At 36.2% G+C, this 11,348-nt stretch overlaps 1 protein-coding gene across 1 annotated transcript; it reads right to left on the bottom strand.

Moving 5' to 3' along the window:
- Positions 1 to 546: 546 nt before the first annotated feature.
- On the bottom strand, positions 547 to 4,076 carry LOC122659853 (probable LRR receptor-like serine/threonine-protein kinase At1g05700). The gene is made up of 8 exons (XM_043855033.1): positions 4,010 to 4,076; positions 3,373 to 3,901; positions 1,830 to 2,320; positions 1,589 to 1,721; positions 1,416 to 1,484; positions 1,265 to 1,336; positions 890 to 961; positions 547 to 757 (listed from the first exon to the last, which is right to left on the bottom strand). Exons 1-8 carry the CDS (start codon positions 4,074 to 4,076, stop codon positions 547 to 549), a joined length of 1,644 nt encoding a protein of 547 aa, XP_043710968.1.
- Between the last annotated feature and the right edge of the window lie 7,272 nt (positions 4,077 to 11,348).

The following is an 11,348-nucleotide window of genomic DNA, read 5'->3' as shown; positions in this document are numbered from 1 at the left end:
TATGTGAGGAGACGCTGTGTACGTAGGCCTTAGGCTCATAGAGCCTTTTCCATATTAAAAATATATAATATATAATTATACATAATTATATTATGGGATAAGGATCGTTGCCAGACTATGTGACCTCTGCATGGGGGTGGGGTGCAATGAGAGGGCGTAGTACCTCCAACAAGGTGGGATTTTTCATTTGACAAGGGTTGGGGCAATCATTTCGGCCTTCCTATGTTTGGGCGTAGGCATCACACAACTTGAGAGCCTTCTTTTTCCCTTATATTATACATTAAAAAAAAAGGGGTAAGCCAGGCCAAGTCACCCTAGAAATAACAAAAACATGGCTTACAACCTTCCAAGGTCAACCAGGACCCACCCACCTCAACGGCTCAACCCAACCCAAATAAAGCTGAGCGAAGCACGGCAAGGTTGGGCCTGGGCTGATTTAGGGTTGGGATGAGCAGGAATCTTATGCATTCTAGGGCACTTTCGCATTTTTGAACGATTCGAGATCATAAAATTAACCTAGAATGCATACCAAACGCAGCTTTAAAATCATATTGGCCAACCTGCATTCATTGTTGTGGCGTAGACTGCAGTTTTTCGCCTATGGTACGCGATAGCCACAAATCCGACAATCACCAATGAAACAATGAAAACAGGGATTGTGACTCCTAGAATTATTGGTAACTTGTTGCTCTTCTTGTCGCTGCTTGAAGGCACTGAACTCTCGCATGAGGTGCACAATTTCCGGTTGCCGGAAACACTGCAACATAGAGATATTAGGTATAGAAACAAATAAATATTACATGTAGTAAGTACTTCTAATAATATCATTAGAGATCAAAGGTAATGGTGGTGGGTGGAATTAAATAGATCCAAGTTTCGAACCACTTACTCTAATTTTAACTTCTTATTTTGGGATAGTGACATAGGTACGGTTCCACTAAAGTTATTATCTGCCAAGTTCCTTCAAAAGAGAGAGACATAGACAGCTATTAGTAAAGTATAAAAAAAAAAAGAGCAAAATAAATGCACGAGGGTCTCGTCAAGAGGGTCATAATGTACGTAGTCTTATTCAATGCTTTCGCAAAGAGGTTGTTTCCACATTTAAACTCGTGATCACTTGATCGTAATAGAACAACCTTTACCATTGCACTAAGGCCCACATGCTGCTATGTTGGACATTAATGTGTTTCATTTCATAAGAGAATTGGGGTTGGGGGTGGGGGTGGGGGTGGGGGGGGGGGGGGTGTTGAAGAAATAAACGTACAGTAGTTGAAGGTTGGGGAGATCGCCTAGGAAAGCAGGAATTTCTCCTGTTAAACTGTTGTTGTGTAAATCTCTGTCAACAATAATCAAGAACATAGACTCATCAGAATGTACTTTTGAAGTTTAATTTCCAATAGTTAATTCCCACTCACATAGTTTGAAGAGCAACCATGGAGCTAAAGTCCGGAAGTGTTCCAGAGAGCCCAAATCCACTTAGATACCTACAGATCATTTCAAAAACATTTAAAGTCAATATTTTTATGTCTACAAATAAAGACATTAATTTCTTAAAATCTCTCTCTCTCTCTTGGAGAAGGGGATTTACAGAGCTGTAATGCGAGGCGTGGCATCGGAGTTGCAAGCAACCCAGTCCCAGGTAAATGGTGCTGGAAGGCAAGGATCGCCGCTCCATTCTGCTAGCAAACCAAATTGGGTTTGTAATAAACTCAATTGTTGCACTGCAAGTGTTTGCATAAAGTACCACAAGAAACAAGAATTATTAAACACAAAGAGTTATTCCTAATGTTGAAGATAGGTCGAAATAAAAGGCTCAAAGACCTACCTACCATCATCATTATTGGTTCCATTAGTGAGTGGACCACTAATTATAAAGACCTCCATTGCATTTATCAATGGAGGAAATTTCGAATCAGATGTTGAGACCAAAGAAACTTTATTTTTGGACGAAACAGTGGCATTGACGGTGTAAAATTCTGTAACATTTCCAAATGGTGGAACAATGGGAGTAGTGGTGAAGGGTGCATCATCTACATCGATGTTGAACGATCGTTTCTGGGTTGCTGTATCTAGCGGAAAAACATCTGAGAAATAGAAGTTAGCGTAGACAGGGACATCCTTTGGTGGAAGAAAATTGGTGTCTAAGATAATGGGGATTGACGTATTCTCTGTAGTTATTGCATTTTGTACAACATGTGATGGTGGGTAGTCCAGGCAATTATAGGTACTGATCTGCTGGGCATTACTTGCAACTGAAATTATTCCATTGCCACTTCCTGGTTCTGCAACCCATATTCGATCATATCCATCAGCGGGGTACCTGCCAAAACCATTAATGGATGTCCTTAATTAGAATAAGATTCAAGGATATATTTCTCTCTTTCTCTTACATAGGGATGTCATGAGACAGTTATGGGTAATGGGAAGAGGGGAGAATGTCCTCTATGCTGCAGCTCAGCCTGTGCCCAGGCACATGGGCAGCCTGTGCAGGGGGGTAGGATGGTCATTGCACCCATCCCCATGTGCTTAAACGCAGGCTGCGCTGCGGTGCAGAGAACAGCGCCCCTAGGAAGAGTTATCCTAATGGGTTTTAGTCCGAAGGGGTCAATCCTAGAACCACCCCATTTATTAAACGGTTTCAAAATTGGAATCTGATCTCGTTTATTGACATGAATGTTCGGTTCCAATTCTTGAATGTTTTCTACCCAAAAATAGAAAAAATCTTGAATGTTTCTTAACATTGCTACAAGGAGAAAGTTTCTGTTCACCACCAGGTGAAGGCTCACCACACCATCCTAGAGTTCATAAACCCAAAACACCTTTTTGATACCCTCTTGCATGCATCTGAAGCCCCACAATGAATGGATTCCCATTCACCGTGGCCAAAGAAAAACTTAATCCTTGCTTCAACGTCTAAATTTCCAAAATACTTTGATTAATATGCAAATAATCGAATATATATTTCTAAGCATACAAATAATCAAATGTCTATCATCAAATACTTAAAAGAGAAAATCTTCATTTCCTAAACATAAAAATATAAGTTTGGAATTCCACACTTCCTAATCACCAACACCAATCCCAAATATCTTCAACCAAAAAAATTCAAATCCCAAATCATTTGGATAAATATCTTCCATAACAACATAACCCTTAAAACTAGGCTTATATATGATCTAGTTCCAGTCGATTCTTTATTGGTCTTTTGATTTTGCAATTGTTGGGAAATCTGTCCGAGATCTGTCCCATCCCCCTATTTATTAATCGGTTTCAAAATCAGATCCCAGAATCATCCCAATTTTTTTAAATGAGATGATCTCATGAACCCATAAAATGAAGAGGGAAGATAAAAAATAAAAAAAAATGATGTACCTTATGCTTTGATTTGTACCAAAAGCAGTCCTTCTTGCTAAGAACATAGCATAGTTGGAGTCAACTTTATCATACATTGAAGGATCCAAACTCCTCACTTCAAGTGATGATATAAAGGGAAACTGATTGGGCTGTGTCTGTGCTAAGCAAACACTTATGTTGTCCCTCCTTACAACATATATGGCTTCCACAGAAACCAAATTTTTTCTTGAAGTGTACACTGTTGACCATTGGTTACCATCCAATTGTATATCAAAGGAAGGGGGAAATCTCTTCTTGTCATAGTTACCATAATAAAAGCTAGCACGAACAAGAGCTTGTGTCCCCTTTGAAAAGGGGATTGAGTAACAGTTCTTCTTGCGAGTTGAGAAAACTCTAAGAGTTCTCAGGACTTGAGAGACAGAATTAGGCTTTCGCACCACTTTGTTCTCACCTGTGTGGATGTAGAGATCGTCGCCACTCCACGCGATTCCGATCTTGTCGGTGTAGACACTATTGCTACTGTTACCACAATCTATGCTTACAAACACTAAAAGTTGCAGGAACAAATTAAGGAAAATTAACTATATATGTGAGTGATAAGAAAAAAAAGCTAAGTCAATAAACCAAAAGAAGAGATAGAAAAAGGAATGTTAACCTGATTGAGCAGAAGCAGCTATTGCATGTAGAGATAGAAGAAGGAAAAAAAGATGGTTATTGGCCATGATCTTGGCTGGTAGTTTAAATCTTTAGAAATAATGGAGAATGGAAGAGGATGATTTCATGGGAGCACATAATTAAGGATAACTTGATTGATTTCAACCTTCTGAAGCCTTTTTATGGTGAGAGTTCATCAAGGCCTGGAAATTTCCGGACAAGGAGGAATTGATTTTTCACAAGAATTAAGATCTCTAGTAAGTGGACTTGTTGCAAATATAAAATTTCAGAAGGAATTATTTCTTAGTTGCCCTATTGACTTTGAATGGTTGTTTCATTATAGAAGACTTAGTAGACTTGGTTTGGAATTTTTTTTATGGAAGTAAGTTGGTTCATATTTTAAAGCAGATAATAGTACAGTAGGATTGTTTTAGAAAACAAAAGAAAATATTATAGAGAAAAAATTAAAGGAGGTTTTATTTTTGAGCAAGCAGCATAGAGGATCACACCAATGATGCAAAGAATATGACAAAACATACAACATCATTTATTGAAGGACAGCAAGATCATTTTATGTGAGGAGGAGAGAGACAGTCAAAGAAGTTCTAGCACTCATGACCTTGAATCCTCAAAGTAAAGGAAAGAAAAACTTTAATTCCAATGAGGAAGAAGAACAAAGAAACTGATTTGATTCATAAATTTTAAGATGTCTTTATTTTATTCAAAATTATCTTAAAAGGAAATCGAACTAAAACGTTGAATGAACTAATATAGAAAAATAAAATAAGAAATTAATATTCCTAAATCTATAAATTTAACTCTGAATTTTCATCCAATGATGGATAGCCTTATAGTCTACAGAGCACTTGGCTGCCGTTTCCAAAAAGATCCATAATTCCGCAACCAGTCTAAAAATTCTTCATAAATCTTCTCTACATTACTAATATCTTCTTTACATCCATCCAACGGGGTCCAGAGAATCTTTTACCAAAAAATAAATCAACCGTTTGCTTTTGCTTCCGAATGGCTTCATGTGGACCCCCACCAGGGAAAACTAGTTTTAAAGTTTTCCTAGTTCAAGGAAAATATTATAGTATTCTCCAGCAATTAGGTAGTGGTGACCTTTCCCCAGCCAGCTGATAAGATGTGGTCAAAATATTAAAATTGAGTGTTGACTTTGACTTTGGAGAGTTAACTAATAGAAGGATTGAAAATGACCACCCTATCCTTGTCCAAACACACTGTCTCGATGGGGTTTATCCCCTTCTATTAGAGGAACTTGAGGAAATGGAGCGAGCAGGACATGGAGCACGCAGGAAATGGAGTGGATAAAGATTCGCTTAAAAACCATCAACAACTATTGTATAATTTATATTAAATTAGATTAAAAAAATGATAAATTACAATTCCAATGATTGAGAAGAGTACGTTTGAGATATGATGTATGGGGTTCCTCTATTCTATTGCATAAGAGACATTTTTGTTTCAGGGGGAAGTAATTTTTTGTCCAGGAGTGTTGCCTATGCCAGCACTCCCCCCATTTGTCTATTCTATATCTTTCCTCCTCAAAACAAACAAGGAGGCATAGTTGTCTTTTCATATGGACCGATTTGAACTGAATAGAAACACTAAACCAAATGCTTAATAGTTCGGCTTTGGTTTGGGCTTTTAAAAACCCATTAGAAATCGAAACCAACTGGTGGATGAACGAAATGGCCCAATTGAAGCCGAAAGCCAAACCAAACCCAAGGAAGTCAATATAATTTTGGAAATGATAAAAGGGTTTTCTTTTATGTATTATTTTACAAACCCAGTGACATACCTGAAACCGAATCTCATCTTAATGGTTTGGCTTTATTTTGAACATGGTTAATGTAAATGATAGATTCGAACCAGCCAAAAATTAGACCCAATCGTTCATTTGACACCCCAAATTGGCATTTGTTCCTTTGGGTTTTTATGGAGTCAGGGTTGTGGGTTGTTGTGGCCAATTTCTTAGATCTAGTAGATAAGAACGGAAATTACAAGATATGTAGGCTTCAAATTTGTTTTACATCCATTACTTTCTATTTTGAAAACATTTACTAAATCCTCAAAGTTGATTAGTACTCATGCCACGCAAGAATAAAATAAAAACAAACTTTCAAAATTGCCCCAAAAATCTATTTTAAACCACGGCGAGGAAAATAGTAAGAAGGGTCGCACAATTTTCTCTACCTTTTTAAATTTTTTATTGTTTCCCTTACTCTTGTTTTTTTTTTTTTTTGACAGAGTTTCCTTCCAGTATAGGGCGGGAATAGGTATCAGGAGGGTATTTTGGAACATACAGAAACCCTAGGAAGGGTTTGTGAACTCTAAGATGGCAGGTGAACCGTCCTCCATGGGTGGAGGAAAACTTTGTCTAAATAAAAAAGTCCATAGCAAAATAGAGAGCTTTGAAAATCCAAGATTATAAGAGAATTAAATACATACCAATACATGGAAAAATGAAATAGTACAGGAGGATTCATGAACATATATAGGACGGTATTTTGATTAAATTTATTATCTTAATTTGAAATTAACTGTCAATATAAACCATTCCCCACATTATGATTAATTAATTCTTTTTTCATTCAGTTCACTGTGGATTGCCAAAACAATTAAAAACAGGGATGAGATGAAGTAGTTATACTCGACAATCTCATAGAGGATGCATGGCTAAAACACAAATTTATATTTTTGATTTTAGTAGTACAAGAATGTAAAACAACAATGACAACAATGTGATTAGGGTTTTCCCAAAATCTCTAGGGTTTGTGTAATAGAGGATTTGGACTTCTCCCATCGTATTGATGTTGAAGTGCATGTTGATCTCGGGACACTTGGCTTGTTAGATCCATTTGTTTGTCCTATAAAGGCACACAAGAAAGAACGAATCTACATGTTAGAAATCAGAGTAGCACCAAATGGTAATTTTTTTTCCCCACCTATTTACCAAGGGAGAGAAGAAAAACAGATATAGAGAAATAAAAAAAATTTAGAAATGGACCAAGTTATCTTTTTAGTAAACAATTAACCAAATTTTGCCTTTCTTTTGATTGCCTCTTATTTTATTTTCATAAGTTATTTAAGGCAATTAAGGATATAAAAAGTTTTTACCCAAAAAAAAGAGAGGATATAATGGATTTTCAAATTTCAATACAAGTTGAAAGTACGTGACTTATCATTATGAACTACCATTGTCTTATGTGAAAATGTGAAATGATAGGATTTACCCTTAAAAAAAAAAAGTTATGTTATCTTAAAAAGGGTAAAAAAATAAAGTTAACTATTTATTTTTCAACAACTTTGGTTAGGATAGACAGAGCCAGCACAGCCTTGAAATAACAAAAATAAATAAGGAGTGCCACGGTCAATCAAGGTCAACCCGACACAACCCTGTTCAATTATAGTCATCAATCAAGACAGGACCAGATTGGGCTGAGCGCAACAAAGTTAGGCTTGGGCTGAAAACAGCGAACCTAACTAGAATTAGGCTTGGCCCAGACTGGCCTGGTTGCAGAGCTACTATGAATCCAAACAATCTAACCATGCATGCATCTTAAAATTAAGGTGGCTGGCTAACCTGCATTCGTTTTTGTGTTGTGGTGTCTGATAGCCAGAAATGCGACGATGGCTATGAAAATAATGAAAGCAGGGATTGTGACTCCTAGTATTATTGCTAACTTGCTGCTACTCTGGCACCATTTGCTATTAGTAGCGCACAATTTCTTGTTACTTGAGACACTGCAACACACACACACACACAGATATATGGACATATAAATAAGGCCAAATGTTTTCTGTGCTAGGGGCACAGGCTGCGCCTAAACACATGGGGGGGGGCAAAATGATCACCCTGCCCCCCAGAATGATAGGCCCATGTGTCTGGGCACAGCCTGTGCTGCTGCACATAGAACATCAGCCCTATAAACAAATGAATATTACATCAATTAAGTACTTCAAATTAATTAATGATCTCAGAGTCAAAGACCAATGAGATCGATGATGGTAGAATGAAATAGATTTTCAGTTTCGAATCACTACTTTAATTTTAACTTATTATTTTGGGTCACAGAGGTCATTATTTGCCAGGTTCCTTCAGAAAAGAGAGAGAGATGATTAAATTAGGTATATTAGCTAGACATTAGTATTGTAATAGTAAATAAACTTACAAATCTTGAAGGTTGGGGAGATCGGCTAGGGAAGAAGGAATATCTCCCGTTAAGCTGTTGTTGTGTAAATCTCTGTAGACGATGAGTTGGAACATACATTAATAATGAACAATTAAAGTGGTATTAAAATATCAGATTAATTAACAACCTACCTAGGTCATCAAGAACATATATATATATTTTTTTAAGAAGCATGATGATGATTATCTTGGCTAGCTGGTAACGATAACTTGATTAATTAACTTAATTGGTCATCCTTCTGAAGACTTGTTATAGATAGTGATAAGTTCAAGCTGGCCTGTAAATTTCCGGATAAATTAAGAGGAAACTAAGAAGATCTATATCATGATTAATTGTGGCCTTGTTGCAAATATAATAATTTCAGAATGAGTACGTTTCTTAGGTGTCCTATTGACTTATTCTTTATTTAAAAAAAGACTTCACTTGGATTTTTTTTTTTTCTTCATCGGGCTAGATGAGGCAACAACATGAGCCCAAGCCCGGTTAATGAATGTATGCTTGACACAAATTAAAATAGACCTCTTTTACAATCGTGCTTTGTTTTTCCTTCTGATACAAATATTTTTCGAATTTATATATCCGATCTTGAGGATCTGTGGACATGTTTTATTTCAAAAAATGACAAATTATCTATCAAATTTACTGCAAAACAAATAACAATAACTAACTTGACTAATCCCATGATTATCCAATGGTAGAGATTTTTTTGGAAACTGAATTTACATCCTTGATTTAAAATCTTCTTTTGGCGTGTCTTAAATGCAATACTGCTTGTCAGAGTCTCTTTCGAAATGGATGCTCGTCGAGCCTTCATGTGTTTTCTGTGACTCTAACAATGAATCAATTTGGCATCTTTTTCTATCTTGTGATTGGACTAAGCGAATTTGGACTTCTGACCCGCTTGGATTAAGAACCGAGCACCTTACTGCTCCATCTCTCACCTGTTTGTGTGCGTCCTTCATTGGCTCGAGAGCCATGTACAAAGATTCCCTCCGTTGATTTTTCTCAGTTTTTATTATAACATATTATTATATCTGGTTTGTAAGAAACAAAATTATAATGTACGATTTTAAAGCTAACTCATTATTGGTCATGCATAATGTGTTTAGATGGATTTTTGATATGCAATTAACTCCACCATCATCTGACTCATCTATACTCTCACCACAACACACACCACTTCCACCTCTTACTTCCATATTAACTAACATCACTATGGAATTATCTGGTTTACTGGTCGTAGGAGTTTTTGATCCCGAACTTAGAATAGCCAGCTGGACATTTTCCCCTTTGATTAATGGCCAAAGAGTTATAACAGATACAGGTCGACTGACATTTCAAGATGAAATGGAAGCAGAGCTGTGTGATATCGTCCAAGGGTGGAAGAGAGTAACCGAAGAAAATATCATTTTAAACGAGATATGGTGTTGCAACAAGAAACTCTATGACCTGTTTAGCCTTAGGTCTCTAACCCCAGTCCCATGGAACGTTATAACTAGCTTTTAAGAGGTTGCTGAAATGACAGGGACCTTTATTAATATAACTTTTAAGTGGTGTGACACCTCCCCTTATATGTACAAACATATGTATCCCTTTTAGTCTTGGTTAATATCTGTCTCCTTCATCCCAAAAAGAAAAAAAAAAAAAAAACCATGAGCCCAAGCCCTTGGAAATCCAAGTCAACCTGAAGGCTTGGTCTGGTTGCAACTAAAAGGAAGGAAAATGAAAGTTCTATAATCAGTAAATTTTACTTTAGGGCCTTTTTGGTACAATTTTCATTTTCATTTTTATTTTGGCTTATTTAAAAAAAAAAAATCATTACTAAAAACCATTTTGATCAAAAATAAAAAATTATTTGGTAACTATTAGACATAATAGAGTATAGAATGAGAAATCATTTGAAAAATATTTATGCATGAACAATTTTAAGTGGTAGGTGAAAAAATCCTCCCATCACCCATCTTCTCTTTCAAATCAACCCAAAACCGTAAGAGAGGGTATAAACCTTTTTCGAAATCTCAAATCCCTCACCTTCTAATCACAATCTTCAGCTCTGGAACAAAGCTCAAGACATTTCTGCAACGAATCCAAACTAGGATTGTACAACTGCACCTTCGCTCTCAGCAGCAAGGTGTGGCGAAATCGCCTCTTTCCAGGAATTTAGGGTTTTTCTGTACAGATTCTGCCCGTGCTGAATTAGATTGACTTGAAATTTTTGGAAACACCAAACCAAATGCTTATTAGTTCGGTTTTTGTTTGAATTTCTAAAACCCGTTACAAATCTAAACCAACTGGATGAACGAAATGGCCCAACCAAAGCCGAAAGTGAAATCGAACCCGAGGAAATCAATAAAATTTTGGAAAATGATAAAAGGGTTTTCTTTTATGTATTATTTTATAAACCCAGTAATTTGAACATGGTTAATGTAAATAATAGTTTCGAACAGCCAAAATTAGACCGAATCGATCATTTGACATCCTTAATAGGCATTTGTTGTTCTGGGCTTTTATCGAGTCAGGACTGTGGGTTGTTGTGGCTAATTTTTTAGATCTTACTAGATAAGAATGGAAATTACAAGATAAATAGGTTCAAATTTGTTTTACATCCACTACTTTCCATTGTGAAAACATTTACTAAATCCTCAAAGTTAGTTAGCAAGAATAAAATAAAAACAAACTTCCAAAATTACCCCAAAAATCTATTTTAAACCACGATGAGAAAAATAGCAAGAAGGGGTGCACAATTTTCTCTACATGTTTTTTATTTTTTATTTTTTCTCTTACTCTTGTTTTTTTTTTATTTCTTTATAGAGTTTCCTTCCACTGTAGGGCGATAATAGGTATCGAGAGGGTATTTTGGAACATACAAAAACCCTTGGAGAGATTTGTGAACTACGATGGCGGGTGAACCGTCCTCTATGGGTGGAGGAAAACTTTATCCAAATAAAAAAGTCCATAGGCAAAATAAAGAGCTTTGAAAATCCAAGATTACAAGAGAATTAATAGATACCAATACATGGGAAAATGAAATAGTACGGGGGGATTCATGAACACATATAGGACAGTATTTTGATTAAATTTACTATCTTAATTTGAAATTAATTGCCAATACAAACCATTCCC

This window comes from Telopea speciosissima, chromosome 1 (genome assembly GCF_018873765.1).
Source record: "Telopea speciosissima isolate NSW1024214 ecotype Mountain lineage chromosome 1, Tspe_v1, whole genome shotgun sequence".
NCBI lineage: Eukaryota > Viridiplantae > Streptophyta > Magnoliopsida > Proteales > Proteaceae > Telopea > Telopea speciosissima.
This window is presented reverse-complemented; position numbering and strand designations above follow the sequence as displayed.